Source organism: Podarcis vaucheri (genome assembly GCF_965113315.1).
Source record: "Podarcis vaucheri genome assembly, chromosome: 15".
Taxonomy (NCBI): domain Eukaryota; kingdom Metazoa; phylum Chordata; class Lepidosauria; order Squamata; family Lacertidae; genus Podarcis; species Podarcis vaucheri.
The window spans coordinates 44,455,101-44,478,932 of NC_138753.1; the positions used below are offsets into that span (position 1 = coordinate 44,455,101).

General features: G+C 44.6%; 1 protein-coding gene and 1 long non-coding RNA gene across 6 annotated transcripts in view; one reads left to right on the plus strand and one right to left on the minus strand.

Annotated features, from left to right (window-relative positions):
* Positions 1–287: 287 nt before the first annotated feature.
* BIN3 (bridging integrator 3) overlaps positions 288–23,832 on the plus strand; it is a 147,682-nt gene continuing 124,137 nt past the window's right edge. Inside the window, exons 1-2 of one of the 5 annotated variants that reach the window (XM_082200667.1) lie at positions 345–393; positions 12,166–12,258. Coding sequence is in view for 1 of the 5 variants with exons in the window: in XM_082200663.1 (XP_082056789.1) it covers positions 386–393 (8 nt within the window). In the remaining 4 variants the exon portion in view is untranslated. Of the gene's footprint in view, positions 394–12,165; positions 12,289–23,832 lie in introns of all 5 variants that reach the window. The other 4 variants (XM_082200665.1, XM_082200664.1, XM_082200663.1 and 1 more) reach the window with 4 other exon arrangements.
* Positions 16,429–20,863, minus strand: LOC309519647. The gene is made up of 2 exons (XR_014213930.1): positions 19,196–20,863; positions 16,429–17,398 (listed from the first exon to the last, which is right to left on the minus strand). It is a non-coding gene; the product is annotated as an uncharacterized lncRNA (long non-coding RNA).

Consider the following 23,832-nt stretch of genomic DNA (forward strand, 5'->3'; position numbering starts at 1 on the left):
ATGACTTTATTTAATATTACATATATCTACACAATATTGTATAATACAAGTTTTTACAAAACAAAAATCATTTATAGCCGCCCCCCCCCCCCGTCTCTGCTCTGTGATTCCTCAGAGGATGCGCGTGCGCGTGAAAGGAGCCCTCCCGCGGCGCGCCTGAGGGCGGCCGGAGAGGAGCCTCCGGAGAGGGGCGGGCGCGGCCGGGGCAGCCGCCCTTCCTTCTCGCCCCCCCCGGGACGCCCCGCCCCCGAAGAGCGAGGCAGGCCCCGCCCCCACCCCGCCTCACGCGCGACGTCATCCCGCCTCGCCCCGACCTCACTTCCGGAAGCAGGACCGCGGGGAGAGCAGGCATTTCCGGGAGAGGCGCCGGACCAGAAGGGGGACCATGAGTTGGTGAGTTGTTTGTGGGGGAGGGGGTCCTGCGCTCGGCCCCTGAAGCCCCTCCGCTCCGTGCCGCTTCCTCACGCAGCCCGGTGCCTGTGGACTCTGCGGGGCTTCCACGCGGCCCTCCGCGGGAGCCCCTTCCTCCCCGGGGCCACGGGTCGGGGGGTGTCCCTGCTCCTTATCAGTTCTTTTTTTCAAAGCACGTGGTCGGGCAGCAATTAGGGCTTCAAAGGGTGTGAAACTCATAGGCCTTAGATCTCCAAACTGTTATTAGACATCCGAGAGAAGTGAAGCTTCCTGTACTAACGCGGTGTATCTCTTATTACCCGTTGTTGGCAGGGCGGGGGGGGGGTGGAGATACTTCTGTTTCCACCCCTTGCTTCAGAGGAACATAGAAACGTGGGAAGTTGCCACATCTAGAATCAGGACATCGGTCTGTGTAGCAAAATATTCTTTACAATGACCAGCAGCAAATCTCCAGGATTTCAGAGAGGGGCTCTCCCAGCCCTGCCTTGAGATAAGTAGGGTGGAACATCAGACCTTCTGCATGCAAAGGAGGTGTTTTATCACTGAGCTGTGGTCTCTTCCTTGAGGTTTTGTTTTTTAGTGTCTGGTTGGTCACTGAGGGAAGTAGGATATTAATAATAATAATTTTATTGTTTATACCCTGCCCACTGCCTGGTTTGTCCCAGTTGGGGGGTGCCTAAGTTCTTGCTTTTGTTTACTTCCTATTATTATATCCTGCTTTTCCTCCAATGTGCTCAAAGCAAATTCCTCATAGCTGTCCTGTGATGTAGATCAAGCTAAAAGAGAATGAGTGACCCATGGCCACCCAGTGAGCTTCATGGCTTAATGGGTCTCCTCAGTCTTATTGTGACAACCGCTACACTGCGTTGGCTCTCCTAACATTTTGTTTTGCTATGCTCAAATTTTACTGGCACATGGGAGGTCCTAGTGGCCTTCCCTCCAAGGGACTGATCAGGTTCATATACTGCTGGCATCAGTTAGTAGAACTGTAGCTGCAGATTCTGCAGGGAATTCACCCAACCCATGGGGAATCAAGTCCCTGCAGTAGGTTATTTAGAAGTTTTTCTCTGGCTTCAGAAGGCAACGATATGCTGTACTAAAAGGACATTTTAGTCTGATCAAAGAATGCATATTTCCTCTTTATTAAAAATGCAACTGGTTCCAGGGAACAAGCATGATGCATGAACATCTGAAACCTATAGACCTTCGTAAAATTATGTTGCTGTATTGATCAGCTGATAAGCGGCTTAGCGGCTTAGGAAAAGGGGGGGGGAGGGGAAAAAACCAGCAGGAACTCGCAAGACATTGTCGTCTTGCGAAGCAAGCCCATAGGAAATTCGTTTTGAGAAGCACCTCCAAAACGGAAAACTCTTTCGTCTAGCGAGTTTTCCGTCTTGCGAGGCATTCGTCTTGCGGGGCACCACTGTACTTTGTTTGCTCCACTGCCATCCACAAAACCTATCGGAGAAGAGAATGGAACCATTTTCTCCATAAATACTCATGGAACAGGGTCTGTCTTCAGCTAATCCCATGGATCAGGGGACAAAACCACATTCTCCAAAAACTCTACAGAATTCTTAAATTGTTATTATTCTGTATTCTTTTTAAAATATAACTTGTTCTTCAATCCTGCTGTTTTTTCAACTCCACAATTCTTTCAGTTTCAGGCTCATAGTTGCTAGGATGCAGACTAAGGAGTTAGTGTAAAAATGCTTAATATTCTTTATTTCATCATTTGCTTTTTTCTACATTCCCAGACATTTGTTCTGGAAGTTATTATGGAAGACATTTGTTCTGTTATGTTGTGCCATTTCAGAGTGATACCTTGTCTATGTTACAGCTCCACTAAAACCAGCTTTCCCCGCTCTCAATAGAAGCAACCCTGGGCCTTTATTCTGGAATCAGTAAATGTTAAGAAGTTGCATAGCACAAAACAATTATGTCAGTATGATCCAAATAGTATTTGGATCAACCAAAATTGAAATACTTATTGTAATAAGTAATTGTAGTGATTACTCTGGGGGAAAATAGATTAGATTTCAAACTAAAGCAAATTAGGAATGATCATTGGTGCAAACTTTGTGCCTGGACTAAAGGTTTGTACCTGGATTCTACTTAGGAAAGCTTTGAACGTTAGCTGAGGAAGGCACCATGCTTCACTTATTTGGTTACCTTCCTAGCCAATTATAATTAAGATCAAATCATTTCTGTACTGTTGGCAGCTGCTTAAAATCTTCAGGAGTAATTAAGAGAATGCTAAAGCTGCTTTTGATTTAGAACGTAATCCCAAACACAGAAAGGATGGTCAGGGCTGTCTTAAGCATATCCAGCACCATGATGCAAAGATCCCTCCGCCGCCCCCGCGTTTCCCAGAGTTGTCGACCTTTTTTAAGGGGGGGGGGACCACAAAGCTGTTGACCTTTTTTAGGAAAGGTTCCCCAGAGTTCTTGACCTATTTTTAGGGAGCTGATACCATGCTTACATGTTATCTCTGCTTGGGAAAAGAAAACAGGAAACATAAAGAACCAGTGAACAGTTAGGATGCAGCTTAACTGTATCAGAAAGGCATCCAGCCAATTTGGTTGCCAATAAATATTCCTGCAGACATTTGTGAGATCATGGGCTTTCCAACTAGTGGCTTTGTTAATTGTCTTACTTTAAATGTTGTGATGATCCTATGCCCTTTTAAAATGTGGTTTTTGGGAGTGGAGGGTTATTACAGTTGTTTTTGTTTTGATTATGTATTTTGTGGTTTTATATTTTGATTTTATTCAGTGAAGCGCCCCGAGACCTTGGGGTATAGGGCAGTATATAAATTAAATTAATAATAATAACCCCACCATCCACACGCCTCTTTTTGTCCCTTTACACTGGCATGTTTTGCACCAGATTTCTTTCAACTAGCATCAGTAGATAAAACTGGAGGTGTGGGGGAGAGAGGTAAGCAGTGAGAGAAGAGAGACAGACATCCCCTCCCATATCCTATGCCTTCCTGCAGCACTAAAAGGTAAAGGTAAAGGTACCCCTGCCCGAACGGGCCAGTCTTGACAGACTGTGGGGTTTGTGCGCCCATCTCACATTTATTGGCCGGGGGCCAGCGCTGTCCGGGGACACTTCCGGGTCACGTGGCCAGCGTGACATCGCTGCTCTGGCGAGCCAGAGCCGCACACGGAACGCCGTTTACCTTCCCGCTGGTAAGCGGTACCTATTTATCTACTTGCACCCGGGGGTGCTTTCGAACTGCTAGGTGGGCAGGCGCTGGGACCGAACAGCGGGAGCGCACCCCGCCGCGGGGATTCGAACCGCCGACCTTTCGATCGGCAAGCCCTAGGCGTTGAGGCTTTAGCCCACAGCGCCACCCGCGTCCCTTCATCCTGCAGCACTACTCAGAAGTAAATCTGACTCTGTATACAATGGGGCTTACTCTCAGGTGCATTTACATACAATTATCATTGCTGCAGAAATTATACCTTTATATTGCTTTTAATTATCGCCTGCCCCAGGAAGGTGACCTTTGCAAAATGAAAGCGCAAGACTGCATTGCAAGATCAGAAATACCGAATATAAAAGTGGTAGGCAAGGGGTGAAGGGTGGAGACAGATGGCTGGTGACGCACAAACTACCAATGCTTCATCCAACCCACATCATAGAAATGGCTCCCCCGCCTCCGCCCCTTTTAATTTCATGGGGGGGGGGAGAGCAAGGGACCCTTATCAGCTGCACTCAATAGAAATCCTACCCCATACCCAACTATTAAAACTCCCTCTTGCCAAGCGGTGCGTGGGGAGCAGGCGCAGCGGCAGAGGAAGCCTCTTGGCAGCGCCCGTAGAGCAGGGCACACACACGACGCCCATAGGGCAGCATGCGTGGCACGGCAGGGGGTGCGATCACCGACGATCCTGTCCAGGCAAGAGGAGCTGCCCAGGAGGCAGCAAAAGAGGATGTGGGGCTGGGAGGGACGTAGTATCTACGGGACCGCCTCTCCTGGTATCTACGGGACCGCCTCTCCTGGTATGCCCCACAGAGGAACTTACGGTCCTCTAATAAAAACATCTTGAAGGTCCCAGGCCACAGAGAGGTTAGGCTGGCCTCAACTAGAGCCAGGGCTTTTTCGGCTGCGGCTCCAACCTGGTGGAACGCTCTGTCACAAGAGACAAGGGCCCTGCAGGACTTGACATCTTTCCGCAGGGCCTGCAAGACAGAGCTGTTCCACCAGGCCTTTGGTTAGGGCACAGCCTGACTCCCTCCTTCAGCAATCTTTACAATACTTTAGTTTATGGTTGCCATTAATTTTGATTTTAATTAATTCTTATGATGTTTTTATATTGTTGCACTTTTTAGTGTTGTTAGCCGCCCTGAGCCCGGCTTCGGCTGGGGAGGGCGGGATATAAATAAAAATTTATTATTATTATTTATTATTAGTCCTTGGCTTCCCCCCTCACCTGCAGCCACCTCCTTCTCCTCCTCCTCCTCCTTTCGGGGCAGGGGACTCAGAGCCTCTCTGAAAGCCGGAGGAAGCCAGAGAAAGCTTCTCTCAGCACGGTGCCAACAACAACGGAAGCCGCTGGGCGGGCCCCCTGACAACCCTACGCCAATCCCAGGCACGCAGGGAGGAGCTGGGCAGCCGCCTCAGTGCCTTGCTTGGCCCCGAACTCACGCAGAGCCCGCAGCAAAAGAGCCTGCTAGGAGCCCAGTGCTGTGCCGCTATGCGCCACTAGAGATAATGGTTAAGACATCCCTGAGGATGCTTGAATTCTACTGAAATTAGCCAAGATTGCAACTGGTATTTATTGGGTGTGTGTAAATTGTTGTTGGGCAAAATAAAGGCTAAAAACCTACTAAAAAACCAGGGTCCCTCTTCCGCTTAAGCTATTGGCTGGTTTTTTTGGTGCTCATGATGTTATTCTTTTAGCCGAAGCCTAAACGTTGCAGTTCCCTCTGAGCTCATTGAAATTTGCTTCCTAATAAGAACACTTAGAATTGCTGTCTTAGTTTGTAATGTTGTGCCGCACATAGCTATGAGCTATGCATCAGTAAATATGCATAGAATCAGACTTTTGGTTTTATGCAGTCAAGTTGGGCTAACAAAAGGCAGCAGGTTTAGGGATTAATTTGTGGCTGAACAAATACAAACTAACATTTGGTATTGCCATATTGGTTTTTAAAAGGCAGGTTCCAAAAAAAAAATCAGCTGTTAATCTTTTGTTAGAAAACCATCATAGGACGCACTGATGTATTTGTTTCTGAGATTCTCATGCAGTGATTTTTGCCACCTCATTTTCACATGTTTGCAAAAACATGGTCCCTGCATGGAAAATTGGAGCCCTAACTGAAGAAAATGTTTTCCTGTCATGGTTATGTTTCTATTTTTCGTAGGTAAACTATTTCACAAAGATGGCGCCCTGTGTGTAAATAAGCTGGCAAAGTCACTGCAGTGTTCCACCATTTTAGAAATAAACACGAGAGTTTCTCTCACTGTCCTCACAACAATCAAGCCAAGCAGAATGATGCAGTAAATGTGCCTGCAGAGATCAGCAGCCCAGGTCCATTTTGGTAACATTGGAAGCTGTTTTACAGCAGCTGATCTCATACAAGGCCAGATTATTTGTCCCTCTAGCTCCTCTGATTGATGCCAGCTTTCCAGGGTCTTAGGCAGGTTTTCCCCATCACACCAAGGAGTACCTTTCACTCCAACCTTAGAGAGCTGCTGCTAGTTAGAATAGGCAGACCATGGATAGGTGGACTAATAATCTCACTTTTCATAGGTGATCTTCAAAAGCAGCTATCACTAGAGGATCCTAGAGACCTAAAGGGGTGAGGGTGGTAATTGATGGGTTAAATAATAATTAATACAAACTTTTAATTGATTTGGCAAAGCAAGCATGCCAGTTACTGCTAAATTAGTTTTAAGCAATGGAAGGAAAAATAAAGCAATGTCTATGAATCTATGGGAAACAACACAAGCAGGTAACCAGATATTTGTTATGGAACTTAGTGGTCAGAGAATCTTGTGGTTTCATTTTTTATTTTTTTTTACAAAAGCAGGTTTCTAGCTATCATAGAGTTGGAAGGGACCCTGAGGATCATCTAGTCCAATCCCCTGCAACCTTGGCATCATCAGCATCATTCTCTAACCAACTGAGCTATCCAGCTCATCATCCATGGTTGTGGAGAAATCATATAAAAGTCTGCATATTGTCTGGTGATGATTAGCACAAGGACATGCTGTGTTTTCTCTACTCATTTTCCTGTCTATTCCAGTTTCCATTTCTCAGTCTTCGCCACTAGTCATTGCCACAAAAAATCACATGCTTTAGCAAATTATTATTATTTATTGAATTTATATACTGCCCTATACTCGGAGGTAAAATAAAAATATAAAACCATAAAATACAAAATACTACTTCAAAATCCCATGAACTCCCTAGACGCAATCAGAAAACAATGGGAGGATGACATAGGCTGTGAGATTAACCCCACTCAATGGACCAAAATGTGGTCTAAACCCCCCTTTAAATCCATATCAACGAAAAGAAAAGAACTTACTCGGAAACTCACGTACAGGTGGTACCTAACACCAAGAAAACTAGCGCTAATATGCCCAGGAACCTCACCAAAATGCTGGAGAGGGTTCACCTCCACAGGCACATATCTCCACATGTGGTGGGAGTGCCCCAAAATCCAACTATTCTGGACAACAACCATAGGAGAAATACCGTATCCATAAGGCGCACCGGACTATAAGGCGCACCGGACTATAAGGCGCACCTAGTTTTTAGAGGGGGAAATCTTATTCCCCCCCCATCCCCAAAGAGCAAAGAAGCCAAGACAGTGAGTGGGATCCATCCCGCTCACTGTCTTGGCTTCTCCCATAGCCACACGCAGCCTCTCCTGGCTGGAGAGGTTGCGCGTGGCTAAAGAAGCGAGTGGATGGATCCCGCTTGCTGTCTTGGCTTCCTCTTTAGCCGCGTGCAACCTCTCCAGCCAGAGGCACTGACCACCTTCCTGGCCCAGCCAGCTGTTCCCTCCCTGATGGTTTTTATCAGCCAAGAGGGACAAGTGTCTAGAGTGCAAGTGAGTCTGCCCAAAAAGCAGCCGGGTGGGTGGCTTTATGTTTTAGCATTTAAAGCCCTAAACAGTTTAGGATATGAAGGACCAACTGCTGTATTTGTTATGAATTATTTGTTAGGTTGATATACCGCCCTTCATCACAAGATCTCAGGGTGATTCATCAGATAAAAATACAAGGTAAAACACAAGTAAATAGTTAATACAACAACAACCCCCTTCCCCAAAACACATTTAAAAGGCTGTTGAATATTAATCAGCCTTATAAAACCAAAAAAATACAAATACGAAAAACAAATGAACACTTAAGAACAATTCCACCCCCCCATAAGCAACACCCCCCTAAGTTAAAACCCCATCCTCATTAAAACCATAAGGCCCACACCCTCGTTCCACCCCCAGAGGGACAAGCCCCTTTGTTGTCTCCCCTTTGGTGGTGGCCCTGCAGTTGGCAGGCTTTCTAGAGCTGCCCCAGCAACTGGTGGGTGCCCACCTCGGGCAGCAGGTGTCTCCCATGCTGCCTGCCTGCCCAGGGTCCTGGTCTCTGCCTTACTTGCACAGCTGCAGGCAGGTCCTGGTCCTGAGGTCCAGTAGAGGCTCCATCTCCAGCAGGTCCCCTGGGCAGCAGCTGCAGGCATGTGAGATTGCTCCAGTAGTGAATATCTTCACTGGGGTTGGTTATTATTTCACCCATTTTCTTTAGTGAGGTGGGTGAGTCCCATAGACAGAGCCTTCTCTGTGGTCACCCCTTATCTCTGGAAGTCCCCTCCCATTTTTCGGCTGAGCTGTAAGAAATTTGATGCTGATTAAAATTCTATTTTTACTAAGGAGTACTGCTAAAGCTCATTGTTCTTACTTTAATTTACTATGTTTGTACTGTATTTTCATGTATTGTAAGCTGCCTTGAGAACTGTTGGTTAGTAGGCGGGATATTAAATAAAATTCAGCATGAGTGGGAGGGTGCGCTGTGAAGCCCTGTTCTCTTCTCTCCCCTCTCTTGAAATTTGCTTTTTTTAAAGCTGCTTTTTTCCTGGTGAATCTCTGTGGTCAGATGTAACCCATATTGGGTAAAAAATAGCTTCTTAAAGTTGTTTTGTCAACTGCTCAGAGGACTTCTGTGAATGGGCAATACATATATCCCAGAAATGAAGAAATACATTCTTCATTGTTTGGGTGGAAAAGTACAGGGGAAGAATGGTTTGGGCTCCCCCCCCCCCCGTTATATTCTCTATAAAAGAGAGAAGTTGTGTTTCAATGAAACCGTGGAGATTAAACCTCGCCTGTCCCTGGGCTCTTGCACTATCCCTCCCTCCTTTTCAGTGCTAAAAGCTCTCATGTGTAAGCTATTTGCCAAATGGCTCCTCAAACCTGGGTTATGGGTGCAACAATTGAATATCTAGTTAGTTTTTATCTTATTTTTTGAAAGATTACAAAGCAAAAAATAAATAAATTGTGCAAACTATGGCAAGTTCTTAAAGAAATGGGAGTGCCAGACCACCTTATCTGTCTTCTGAGAAATCTCTATATGAGACAAGAAGCAACAGTTAGAACTGGATATGGAACAACTGATTGGTTCAAAATTGGGAAAGGAGTACGACAAGGCTGTATATTATCTCCCTACTTATTCAACTTATATGCAGAATACATCATGCGAAAGGCTGAACTGGATGAATCCCAAGCCGGTATTAAGATTGCCGGAAGAAATATCAATAACCTCAAATATGCAGATGACACAACTTTGATGGCAACTTTGATGGCAGAAAGTGAGGAGGAATTAAAGAATCTCTTAATGAGGGTGAAGGAGAAGAGTGTAAAATATGGTCTGAAGCTCAACATAAAAAACTAAAATCATGGCCACTAGTCCTATCACCTGGCAAACAGAAGGGGAAGAACTGGAAGCAGTGACAGATTTTACCTTCTTGGGAGAAAAGCGATGATAAACCTAGACAGCATCTCAAAAATAAGAGACATCACCTTGTCGACAAAGATCCATATAGTTAAAGCTATGGTTTTCCCTGTAGTGATGTATGGAAGTGAGAGCTGGACCATAAAGAAGGCTGATCGCCGAAGAATTGATGCTTTTGAATTATGGTGCTGGAGGAGACTCTTGAGAGTCCCGTGGACTGCCAGAAGATCAAACCTCTCCATTCTGAAGGAAATCAGCCCTGAGTGCTCACTGGAAGGACAGATTGTGAAGCTGAGGCTCCAATACTTTGGCCACCTCATGAGAAGAGAAGAGACTCTGGAAAAAACTCTGGTGTTGGGTAAGATTGAGGGCACAAGGAGAAGGGGATGACAGAGGACGAGATGGTTGGACAGTGTTATAGAAGTGACCAACATGAATTTGACGAAATTCCGGGAGGCAGTGGAAGACAGGAGTGCCTGGCGTGCTCTGGTCCATGGGGTCACGAAGAGTCAGAAACGACTAATTGACTAAACAACAACAGTAGTAGTGAAATTTAGGGACACTGGCTGATATTCAACAAAGTTTACTCAGTGTGTAGACCTTTTGAAATTAATGGACCTAACTTGGGTCTACTCTGAGTAAGACTTTGTTCAATACTACCCATTGCTTTCAGTGAAAAATATTGTATGGGCCGCATCATTTCACACTGCCCTACTTCCTCTCTGATCTCTTTGAGTGTTTGAGGCAGTATGTTTCTGGAAGTCACAGAAGGGGAGAGTGTTGCTCTTCTGCTCGGATCCTGCTTGCGGGTTTCCCACAGGCTTCTGGTTGGCCACTGTGGGAACAGAATGCTGGACTAGATAGGCCTCTGGCCTGATTCTGCAGGCGGTTCTTATGTTTAATGTTTTCTGCAGCCTCTTCTTTCTTTGCTTGCCTTTCCTCTCCTGATGTTGTTGGCTGGTGTGCTCATATGTCTGTCCTAGCTCCTGCCAACCTAGCAGTTCGAAAGCATGCCGGTGCAAGTAGATAAATAGGTACTGCTATGAGGGGAAGGTAAAAGGTATTTCCATGCCCTCTGGCTTCCATCACGGTGTTCCGTTGTGCCTGAAGCAGTTTAGTCATGCTGGCCACATGACCCAGAAAAGCTGTCTGGACAAACGCCGGCTCCCTCGGCCTGAAGCGAGATGAGCGCTGCAACCCCATAGTCACCTTTGACCCAGGGGTCTTTTACCTTTACTCTTTTTTTCAACCTTATGTCATAGTAGATCTCTTCTGGAAAGGGAGTTGGGTTATGATCCTTTTATCCCATGTTAGAATCTGGGATAGAAAAGCTACTTGCCACATGACTCCTGGTACCTAGGTTATGGGTGCAAAAACAGAATGGCTAGTTGCATTTTTTCAGTTCAGCAGCACTTTACGCTTTTTAAAAAAAAATTCATAAACTAATACACAATTCACATGACACATTGGTGATACCCCATTTTTAATAGCAATTCTTAATTGGACACCACAAACATAAATGGGGTTCTGCCCCTGCAGTTGTGACCAAAACCACAAGTCATTTGAATAATTAATATTTACAAATACATACATGTATATATTATATGTGTTTGAAATTAGCCAGGCACATTTTGCGACTGGCACAGGCCCAGTTGTGACCACATGGAGATCTCTGGATGCCAGGTGGGTAACTGACATCTCAATCTGGCTGGCTGCTCCAGCTTTCATAGCAGGTCAGCAGAAGAGCTTATTTATTGCATTTATATCCCATCTTTTCCTCCAAGGAGTACATGTTTCATCCCCCTCCTCAGTTAATCCCTACAATGACCTTGTGAGGTATAGCTGCCTGGGATTTAGCTTCTTCTCTCATTCTACAGAGGATCCAGGTAGCCACGGGCTAAGCAGCCAAGCACGAAGATTTACTTGGAAGACCTTTGAATTCAAAATCTGTGAGCAGCATCTTTTAACTGACTCAGGCTGCCTCCTTCCATGCATATCCTCTCGGTGTTCTCCACCCTCAGAGGCTCATGGGCTGGCGGCCCAAGGAGGGCACACACTCTGTGGAATTCTTTCTCTCTTGAGGCGCATTTGGCACCTTCATTGTACAGCTTCCATCCAACAAATGCTGAAGAAGCACCACTTGAGGTGTATGTTTTTAGGACGCACCTAGTTTTTGTGATTGTAAATTATTTTAAACTGTTTTTAATGTTGTATTTTAATATTGTAACCTGCCCTAGGATTTTAGCATGAAGTGTAAGTAAATAGTAGTAGTAGTAGTAGTAGTAGTAGTAGTAGTAGTAGTAATTACCCTCCTTGGTCCTTGTGCTTTTCACTTTAAATCAGGGGTCAGCAAACTTTTTCAGCAGGGGGCCAGTCCACTGTCCCTCAGACCTTGTGGGGGGCTGGACTATACTTTTTTTTTGGGGGGGTGAACAAATTCCTATGCCCCATAAATAACCCAGAGATGCGTTTTAAATAAAAGTACACATTCTGTTCATGTAAAAACACGCTGATTCCCAGACCACAAGTGGGCCGGACTGAGAAGGCGATTGGGCCGGATCCGGCCCCCGGGCCTTAGTTTGCCTACCCATGCTTTAATAGATACCTTGCTAGTGCAGAACAGTTGAATGATTTCTAAACTTTTTGATGGAAGTACAGGCATTTACTGTTTATGTATGTGATCATTAGGTTCCTTGTTTATCCTCTCTCAGCAGTTTTGGTTCAACAGTGCTTGGTTTACAAGTCAAATCTTTGATTTCTTTCCCCTCCTTTGCTGCCAGCTCGGCAGATTCATCTTGTGAACTGGAGAAGCCCAGCTGCATTCTCATTGCCTCCCCCTGTTATGTGGAGTAATGAAGATTTTCAGCTAACAAGTAAACTTGACAGTTGTCTTGTTGGACCAGGTGCACTGGATTCTTGCTCTCTGTTGAAGCTCTTCAGGATTAGTATAAACGTCTCTGTATCACTAAAGTCAGCATCTCTGTCACCCCAGCACAATGCCAGAGAAGTTTGTCAGTTGTACAATCAGTTTGTCCCGATTATAAGCTGTACATTTCAAGACTGGCAGTCAATGAGTAATAGTGTGTTCTATGATAGGAGAAGGTATGCAGTAAATACTGACTCAGAGATGCAAGCATTTTAAAAAATTGTTTTAAGAGGTGCACAGGTTTTAAATTCCTTTTGCTACATTCAAACATGGCCTTAGACTTGTGTCATTGATTAAGGAAAACCAGTAAGGTTTCGTATTTTTCATTTTTTGGGGGTAGGTGCTACTAGTGTGTAGGTTGTCGGAACTCATTTAAAAAGCAAAGGGGGCACTTCTGAGGGGGAAATAACATCAGGAACCATTGTCTGCCCCCTACCCCCAAGTGCATCATTATATTGGACCAGTAGTTATGACATACATTTCTGTAAATACTGCTTTAAACTTTCAACACTTAGAATTGATGCATGCATTTAATATTGACTCAGGCTTCTATAAAATGTGCTCATTTGTTTTGCCATTTTGTTTTCAGGCTTATTATCTATAACAGGTATGGTCAGAACTTCAGCATTTCCTTTTAAATGAAAGCTGGGGCCTAATTCAATCATACACAGTATAGAGCCTGCTCTGCCTTGGAAGACTATAAATATTAAACAGTGCAACAACATCTAGAGGGCACTGTGTTGACTATTCTTGCACTAGCACATCATCCAGGGATGGCCCTACCATAAGGGAGAATGACATAGTCACCTCAGGCAGCGGATGCTGGGGGGTAGGGAATGGTGCCATAGAGTCCTTCTTTAACACTTTCTGGCCAACAATGCCCAGAAGGAAGGCCTCTGGTTTCTTAGGAAAGGTATACTTAAATACCTTTTTTAACTCATTGTAAATCATTTCCCAAAAAGCCTTTACCCTTGGGCAGGTCCACCAGAGGTGAAAGAATGTCCCGTCCGCCTCCTTACATTTCCAACATTTATTATCAGACAAATGGTATATTTTAGCAAGCTTGACTGGGGTCATGTACCACCTATATATCATTTTCAAAATATTTTCTTTCAGGGCACTACATGCCGTGAATTTCATACCGGTGGTCCATAACCTTTCCCAGTCTTCAAACATGTTGTTGTGCCCAATGTCTTGAGCCCATTTTATCATGGCGGATTTAACTGTCTCGTCCTGGGTGTTCCATTTAAGCAGCAAGTTATACATTCTCGAAAGTACCTTTGTCTTTGGTTCTAACAGTTCTGTCTCTAGTTTCGATTTTTCCACCTGGAATCCTGTTTTTTTGTCCAATTTAAAAATCTCTTGAATTTGAGCATAATGAAACCAGTCTTGCACCTTATGCTTTACTTTTTCATAGCTCTGTAATCTCCAATTATCGCCTATTTTTTCTAACATTTCCCCATATTTCAACCAACCGGTCTCCATATTGGGTCTTTTTCGGGCCTTGGCCTCCACTGGTGATAGCCACCTCGGGGTCTTACTTTCTAATAAGTCTTTGTATTTTATCCAGACCATAAATATTGCTTTTCTGACAATATGGTTTTTGAATGTTTTATGAATCTTAACCTTGTTGTACCACAAATATGCATGCTACCCAAAAGCATTGTCAAACCCTTCTAGATCTAGGACGTCTGTGTTTTCCAATAACAACCAATCTTTCATCCAGCAGAAGGCTGCAGCTTCGTAATATAACCTTAAGTCCCGCAGGGCAAACCCCCCTCTTTCTTTTGCATCTGTTAGTATTTTAAATTTTATTCGGGGCTTTTTGCCCTGCCAAACAAACTTCGAAATATCCTTCTGCCATTTACCAAAACATTCAGCTCTGTCCACAATCTGAAGGGTTTGAAACAAAAACAGCATCTTTGGCAATACATTCATTTTTACTGCTGCAATTCTACCCAACAAGGAAAGTTTCAGTCTTGACCAAGCTGGCTGTTCTCACAAGGATGAGTTGGAAGTAGCGACGCAAGCCTTTGCCATGCAGTAGGCACAATTGTGCTCTAGCTATCTTCTGGTCTGTTTCATCGCATGTAGTTCCCCAGTACTGTATACCAGGAGCTGAATGCTCTCCACGGTGTTGGAGAGGGCATTCAGGAGCGATCATATCTGTGTCTCTCTGGAGCAGGACCATCAGTTCTATCCACCAGAAAATCCCCAGGACAGAGCATTCAGAAATCCATTGGATTCCAAACATCTCTGTGGGGAGACCATCCTCCTTGGTCCCCCACCCCTACAATGGGAAGTTGGTGCCATTTGCCAAACTTCACCATAAACTAACAAACTTAGGCAGACACTTGTAAGGTTTTGTTTCTGCTATACAATAATAGGGATGTTCTTCAGGGTGAATCTGTTTGGGAACAAGACATTATTTGTGTGTTCTTTAGTTCAAAACAAAAAGATGTATATTAAATCTTTTACAAAATAGAACTGTGTTATCATTGCAAAATAAACTCCCTTAAGGGCTTCTACTTATTTTAAGCCCCCACCCTTGTGTTTAAATCAGAACTTGCTAAAAGCCCAGTGCTCAAATCTGGAAATTGATATTATTAAAAAAGTCCACAGCACAACACATTGATGTAATAATTCTGAGCTTTTTTAAAAAGAAAAAAACATCCTATAACAAAAATGCTTATAAACTGGCTGTGTTCTGCTTATGCATCCATGCAGCACTGAGTGAGGAAAAATATTCTAAAAGCAATAGGAGGAGTTAATTTTGTATTCTAATTAGAGATTGGAATTGGGAAAATCATTGGGAAGGTACTCTTTGTGTATAAATGAATTTAGTATGTCCTCCAAAACATCAATTGTTCCTCTTCATCCTGGAGAAGAGTGGCTAGTGGGGTGCCACAGGGTTCTGTCTTGGGCCTGGTCTTATTCAACATCTTTATCAACGACTTGGATGATGGACTCAAGGGCATCCTGATCAAATTTGCAGATGACACCAAACTGGGAGGGGTGGCTAACACCCCAGAGGACAGGATCACACTTCAAAACGACCTTGACAGATTAGAGAACTGGGCCAAAACAAACAAGATGAATTTTAACAGGGAGAAATGTAAAGTATTGCACTTGGGCAAAAAAAATGAGAGGCACAAATACAAGATGGGTGACACCTGGCTTGAGAGCAGTACATGTGAAAAGGATCTAGGAGTCTTGGTTGACCACAAACTTGACATGAGCCAACAGTGTGACGCGGCAGCTAAAAAAGCCAATGCAATTCTGGGCTGCATCAATAGGAGTATAGCATCTAGATCAAGGGAAGTAATAGTGCCACTGTATTCTGCTCTGGTCAGACCTCACCTGGAGTACTGTGTCCAGTTCTGGGCACCACAATTCAAGAAGGACACTGACAAACTGGAACGTGTCCAGAGGAGGGCAACCAAAATGGTCAAAGGCCTGGAAACGATGCCTTATGAGGAACGGCTAAGGGAGCTGGGCATGTTTAGCCTGGAGAAGAGGAGGTTAAGGGGTGATATGATAGCCATGTTCAAATATATAAAAGGATGTCACATAGAGGAGGGAGAAAGGTTGTTTTCTGCTACTCCAGAGAAGCGGACACGGAGCAATGGATCCAAACTACAAGAAAGAAGATTCCACCTAAACATTAGGAAGAACTTCCTGACAGTAAGAGTTGTTTGACAGTGGAATTTGCTGCCAAGGAGTGTGGTGGAGTCTCCTACTTTGGAGGTCTTTAAGCAGAGGCTTGACAACCATATGTCAGGAGTGCTCTGATGGTGTTTCCTGCTTGGCAGGGGGTTGGACTCGATGGCCCTTGTGGTCTCTTCCAACTCTATGATTCTAGGATTCTATGATCATATGCTTCCTTTAGCAGGTACAATGCAGCACAAAGCTTATGCGTATCAAGAGCATTTAGGATTATTGGGCTGCAAACTAAAATTGGCTTCCCTGACTCTTTAAATTGGCTCAGGCTGAGACAGTAATGACCTTTGAACACCAAACATATTTACTTACATTTTTATCAAGCTTTTAACGTTCTTGTTTGCTTTGTACTTCTCAGTTTGGTTTGTGATAACACAGTTGCATTTTGTTTTAAATCTCGTTTTTAGGAACTTTTATTGAATGTTGCAACATTTTTATATTAAGCAGTAGAAAAGCTTCATAAATCCATCTCTCACTGTGGGCTCTTTTGAAGCTTGTGGTGAAGCCACTGTAAACTGCTTCTGGGAAGAAGTCAGGTGGGGCATTTCTGGTTTTGCGTGCTGCTTTCACTTCCTGCCAAAAGCTCTCCTGAACATAGCTTATTGAGTCTCTTTTCAAAGCCCTGTGAAAGATGCATCTGAGAACATGGCAAAAGCAGAGCAGGCTCAAGGTGGAAGCCAGGGCTGCAGGTTTGAGTCCCAGGCTGGTGGTTCTGGATTAGAAGAGGTCCGTAGCTCAGTGGTAAGGAACATACATTGTATGCATAAAGTTCCAATTAAACAAGACTTGGTTAGGTGCACCAAGATTATGACTTTGCCTAAGGCAACCTCATGATCAGGTAGAGAACTAGTGGTGACCTTGAGTCTCTGGGGCCTTTGCGTACATAGTAGCAACATTCTTAAATACTGCGTTGCAGGGAAGGGTTGGGGGTGCTGTAGAATTTCAGAAAATTTATTTCATTGAGAAAAAAGGGGGCATTGTCAAGATGGTTCCTTTTTCAGAAATCTGTAGCTCCTGCCTTTCTCTCCAGCAGCAAATTGCGGCAGCGTCAGTTCTTGTGCATATGGTGGCCTCATTTTTAAATGTGAATGCCAGAGGAATCAAACTCTAGAGGTTTGTCTGTGTGTAAAAGCAAACAATCACCCTCAGTTCAGTTTGTCAATAGCTGGCAGAGACCACATTGACTGTAATAGTTGCTAATTCATGCCGAGAAGGCCAGGGTGAGTTCGTGCTGCCGCTTCTTGAATGAATTGGGTTATTCACGGAGCGCCGGAATGCCATACGTCTTCAGAGGGAGAAAAGGGTCTCGATGACGCGCAGACTAGGCTGTGGGAGGTCAGACTCATTCATTAAGACTGCAGCCAACTCTGAAGTGAACAAGGCAGTTAAAACATGCATGTCTGGGGAGGACAGGTCTGTTGTTGAGGGGCTCCCACCCTACTTCCAAATGTCAGTGTAAAATATGCCTTGCTTTTGTATCACTTTGTTTTCTGGGAGCCCTGCATAAAAAGTGAATGAACTTTGTTTCTACCGTTCAATTCTGAGTGTTTTCTTTGTGCAGAGGATCTGCCACACGGCTTAATTCAGTTTGCGCGTGCCGCCTTTTCTCCAGCAATGGCCCCTCCTCAGCCAGTGCTGACCTGCCATTTAATACTTTTAATTCTTAGGGTCCACCAAACGAATTGAGATAAAGAGGACATAAGAAGTGCCTCGCTGGATCAGATCAAAGACCCACCTAGTCCATCCCTCTGCTCTCCCCGAGGCCAGCCGGAAGCCGGCAGGCAGGAGTTGAGCACAACAGCGCTCTCCTCGCTTGTGATTCCCAGCCCCTGGCCTAGGGAGGCAGAAAGTCATGCTGGGCAGCCATTGATAGCCTTATCCTCCATGAACTGGTCGAATGCCTGCTTGAAGCTGAACATCTTGGTGGCCATGGCTGTCTCTTGGGAGCAAGTTCCATAGGTTAACAATGCACTGTGTGAAAGGGGGAGGGGGTTGTTTCATTTTGTTTGGGTACTTGTTTTATTATGTATTGCGTTTTTATATTAAATTTTTATGCTGTGAAGTGCCCTGAGATTTACCAATGAAGCGTGGTATACAAATGTAATAAATAATAGTAAAGTACTTCCTTTACTTCCAGTGGAATTTGCTGCCAAGGAGTGTGGTGGAGTCTCCTCCTTTGGAGGTCTTTAAGCAGAGGCTTGACAACCATATGTCAGGAGTGCTCTGATGGTGTTTCCTGCTTGGCAGGGGGTTGGACTCGATGGCCCTTGTGGTCTCTTCCAACTCTAGGATTCTAGGATTCTATGATTCTATGATTCTTAATCTTCCAACATTCATTTTCCTTGAATGGCCTTGAATTCTAGTATTATGAGACAGGATAAGAACTTCTCCATGTCTGCTTTCTCCACCCAGGGCATAATCTTATATATCTCTATGCTTTTACTTGCCTTTTTTCTAATCTAAAAAGCCCCCAGTGTGGTAACCTTTCCTCCTAGGGATTTCGCTCTAGCCCCTTGATCATTTTAGTTGTGGTTTTTTATATCTTTTCCAGTTCTGCAATATCCTTTTTGAGGTGAGGTAACCAGAACTGTGCACAGTATTCCAAATGTGGTCACACCATAGATTTGTATAATGTCAGGGTTGGTTTTTCCCCAGTTACTTTTCTAATGATCCCAAACATGGAATTCACTCTTTTCACAGCTGCTGCACATGGGCTAACATCTTCATTTAGCTATTACCGGTAACTATGACTGCATTACTTCACACTTGCTTACATTGAACAGCATTTTCCATTTTACTGCCTATTCGACCAGTGTGGAGAGATTCTTTCGGAGCTCTTCACAACCCCTTTTTCTTTAAGGTGGCCTCACTGCTCATCCCTTACTCTATAGATTATTTATGAATAAGTTAAGAAATGCAGGTACCAATACCGACCCTTGGGACGCTCTCCTTTCTACATCCCTCTGTTGGGAGACTTGTCCGTTTGTTCCTGCTCTCTGCTTCTTGTTCCTTAACTAGCTTCTGAGGTACTTCTCTTATCTTATGACTGCCAAGCTTAGTCAAAAGTCTTTGCTTGCAGTATTAACTAGGTCACCTCTGTTTATATGCTCGCTGTCACTTTAAGAAACCCCAAACTCTTAAAAGTTAAGGAACACAGGACCTACCTTTAGAGCAGCCATGCTGGTTCTGCTTCAGCAAGACTTTTTCTTCTATCCCAGGTAGTACTATCTTTAACAAGGATTTCCACTAGTTTTCCCAGAAAAGAAGAAATTAAGCAAACTGGTCTGTAATTTCCTGGATCCTCTCTGGAGCCTTGTTTAAAAATTGGTGTTACTTTGCCCACTCTCCAGTCCTCAAGTAGGGAGACGGATCTTAGGGACGTGTTGCATATTTTTGTTATAAGATCAGAAATTTCCCATTTGAGCTTTTTAAAGAAGACTTGGGTGGAAGCTATCCAGACTCAATAATTTGTCAGTTTCTGATTTGACAGTAAGACCTAGAACTTCATCTCTTGTCACTACTGTTTGTCTCAGTTCTTTAGACTTCCATTCTGAGAAAGCTAATTTAGGCACAGGATCTACCCTACAACTTCTGCTGTGAAGACAAATGAAAAAGAAAAAAATCAATCAGCTTCTTTGCAATCTCCTTTTCTTCTTTCATCACACCTTTGACTCCCTTGCCATCCGAAGGTCCAGCCCAGTCCTCAGCTGGTTTTCTGCTTCTAACATACCTGAGGAAATTTTTTGTTGTTTGTCTTTGTGATTTTTTTCTCACTACTTGTGAGAAGCAGTGTGCTTCTCAAATTATTTTTTGCATCCCTTGTTGTCTACTTGCACTGTTTTTTTGGAAAATATATGTGTTCCTTTTCATTCTCATTTGGATAAGATTTCCATTTTCTTAAGGGAGCCTTCTTGCCTCTATAACAGCTTCCTTCACTCTGCTCATTAATCATGCTGGCATCCTCTTAGTTCTGGCAGTACCTTTTCTGATACACGGTATGTATTGTTTCCTGACTTCTATTATTATGGTTTTGAACAGTTCACAGGAATTCTGGAAAGATTTTACCTTCCTGGCTCTGCTTTTCAACTTCCCTTTTACCAATCCCTTCATTTTTGCAAAGTCTTCTCTTGGGGATGGACTGTAGCTCAGTGGTAGATCATCTGCTTTGCATGCAAAAGATCCCAAGTTCAATCCCTGGCATTTCCAGATAGGACTGGGAAACCCTGCAGAGCCACTCCTAGTTAGTGTTGACAGTTCTGAGCTAGATGGACCAATAATCTGACTTCATGTAAAGCAACTTCCTCCGAAGTCAAGTGTGACTCTGTCGGTGTCTTGCTGTGTTCTCAAATCTGCCCCAGCCTTGCTTCTTCTCTAGGCTATCTGCTGCTCAGTGAACTCATTTGTAGAATGAGGACTGAGAATTGCCTCACATGGGTGTTTTGAACATTTAATTAATGACTACAATAGCACTTGATTGCAATTAGAATATGGGTGTAACTGGTGTGAGGTTCTGATCTTTCCTCCACCTAGATCACCTTTCCTCCAAAAAAAGTGTTGCTCACTTAAATCACATTGTCACTCAAAGAAGTTCTGTGTATGTTTCCATTTTGCAGAAGGCATCTTAATAGCAGGACTTGACTTTGAGACAAACAAAATTTGTCCAGTTCTCCACTCTTGAGTTCATAGCTATTTCTTTGTTGTGATCCGAAGGCAAACTTGTGTAAGGGTTGCAGTGAACTTCTGTAGGATATGGAAGCTTTGGAACTTTTCTCTAGTCTTCTTTATACATACTGTACTTTAAAAAAAAAGAAGCACTCAGAATCAGATCTCCTTCTGAAGATACAGGAACAAGAAAACAAAACAAAACAAAAAAAGGAAGTTACCCCTATTCTGAGAATATTCATGTTTTCTAGACTTGCTTCTGCTTGTGGTAGCGCTCAGTGGAAAGTGTAACATGAAAATAGTCCCGCAACAGGGGCATCATTAGGGGGTGGCCCAGAGGGTCCCAGCAGTGGGTCTTTATGGCAGGCCCTGGTCTCCTGCTCCTCCCCCCTCCCCTCTAAAAACTTTTCATATGTTGCTTATAAGGCAGTTTTCCCTCTGAAACTTACCGTATTTTTCGCCCTATAGGATGCGCTTTTCCCCCTCCAAAAATGAAGGGGAAATGTGCCTGCGTCCTATGGGGCGAATGCAGGCTTTCGCTGAATGCAGGTCGGTGCGCACCGACCCCTCTCCCTCTCCAGGCTTCAGGAAGCTATCCGCAAGCCGTGGGAGCCCGTGGGAGTTTCCCCCCCCCTCGGCTCCCACGGCTTGCGCAGAGCTGCCTGCACCCCGAAGCCCCGGCGCGCTGAGCAGTCGTGCCGGGGCTTCGGGTAGCTCTGCGCAAGCGGGAGGGCTTCCACGGCTTGTGGAGAGCAGCCTGTTCTGGGGGCTGGGGTCGGGGGAAGCCCGAGCTTCCCCCGCCCCAGCCTCGCGCCTTGAGGGGGAAATAAATTTTTTTTCTTTGTTTCCCCTCAAAAAAACTAGGTGCGCCTTATGGGCGGGTGCGCCCTATGGGGCGAAAAATACGGTACATTTGTAGCTATACCTATAAATTGGCATATGTGAATTTTATTCTGCCCTCAGAGTCTTTTCAGGACATAACGATACCACTGTCCCACAATTCACAAGAATACTCCACTCCTTGAGTTACATCAGGCTGTGACACTGAGGGGCCCTCTTCAGTCATTACATTTTTAAGTATACTCCTAAAACATATATATGAGCATTCATCATACCATTGTCAGATCATACATAACTACTAGCCGTGAAGGGAGAAAATTTGCCTCTGAATACTCTTTGCTGGGAATGGTAAGTGGAGAGAGGGCTGTGATACTCAGCTCCTGCTGGTGGTCTCCCCCTAGGCAGCTCTTTAGCCACTGTGCAAACTGAATGTGGAAATGGATGGGCCGGGATTTTCCAGACATGTCTGGAATACTGCAGTTGGGAGCAGTGTCCGGGCAGGAAAGCCGGACGTGTGGCAGCCCATGTTGGCTGTGTTGTTTTTGGTGATTTTCCTTAAATAGCCCCCAAACTTTTTTTTGGGGTGTGTGAATTTGCCACACACAAAAAGCGCAACAACTTTCCTGTCCAGATTTTCATTGTTTGCAATATGGCAATTCTACGTTCGGCCTGTTCCAGCAGAGGTCTTATGTTCTTAGGCACACTAGTCAAGAAGCAATTGGCTCTGGCTCCCTCTTGAGTGTAATTTGGAGGAAAACACTTGCAGGGGGTGAAATGGCTCTAAGGTAGCCTTTTAATTTCAACCCATGTGAAAGCCACGTTGTGCTTTGTTGTCAGGATTTTATACTGATGTGTGCCAGTCTGGAAAACAAACATCCCAAAACCTATGTTCCTTGATTGGGTGATGTGTCTAGAAGGTATTATCAATCCAAAATTGCTGCCTTGAGTTGACATTTGTGGTGTCAACCTGCATCTTAAGAGCAAACACTTGCATAGCAGTTTCTGCAGATTCGTAGGCTAAGAACAGAAGTCTTGTATTAGGATGTGAACAGAAGATCCAGGTTTTCAGTAACTCAATATTACGGAGGATTAATATTATTTGAAATCCTTCAGTTTCCTGTTTGTTAGACAGCTCAACCCTCTGCAGTGGAGGTCAATAATCAGAGGCCCAGGAACAAGTCTGCCCCCTTGAGAAAAATTGGCCGACTTTCCAGAGGGACGCAGGTGGTGCTGTGGGTTAAACCATAGAGCCTAGGACTTGCCGATCAGAAGGTCAACAGTTTGAATCCCCGCGATGGAGTGGGCTCCCATTGCTCAGTACCTGCTCCTGCCAACCTTTGTTGTTTAGTCGTTTAGTCGTGTCCGACTCTTCGTGACCCCATGGACCAGAGCACGCCAGGCACTTCTGTCCTCCACTGCCTCCTGCAGTTTGATCAAACTCAAGCTAGTAGCTTCAAGAACACCATCCAACCATCTCATTCTCTGTCGTCCCCTTCTCCTTGTGCCCTCCATCTTTCCCAACATCAGGGTCTTTTCCAGGGAGTCCTCTCTTCTCATGAGGTGGCCAAAGTATTGGAGCCTCAGTTTCACGATCTGTCCTTCCAGTGAGCACTCAGGGCTGATTTCCTTCAGAATGGAGAGGTTTGATCTTCTTGCAGTCCATGGGACTCTCAAGAGTCTTCTCCAGCACCATAATTCAAAAGCATCAATTCTTCGGCGATCAGCCTTCTTTATGGTCCAGCTCTCACTTCCATACATCACTACTGGGAAAACCATGGCTTTTACTATACGGACCTTTGTTGGCAAGGTGATGTCTCTGCTTTTTAAGATGTTGTCTAGGTTTGCCATCGCCTTTCTCCCAAGGAGCAGGCGTCTTTTAATTTCGTGACTGCTGTCACCATCTGCACTGATCATGGAGCCCAAGAAAGTAAAATCTCTCACTGCCTCCATTTCTTCCCCATCTATTTGCCAGGAGGTGATGGGCCAAGTGGCCATGATCTTCGTTTTTTTGATGTTGAGCTTCAGACCATATTTTGCGCTCTCCTCTTTCACCCTCATTAAAAGGTTCTTTAATTCCTCTTCACTTTCTGCCATCAAGGTTGTGTCATCTGCATATCTGAGGTTGTTGATATTTCTTCCGGCAATCTTAATTCCGGCTTGGGATTCATCCAGCCCAGCCTTTCGCATGATGAATTCTGCATATAAGTTAAATAAGCAGGGAGACAATATACAGCCTTGCCGTACTCCTTTCCCAATTTGGAACCAATCAGTTGTTCCATATCCAGTTCTAACTGTAGCT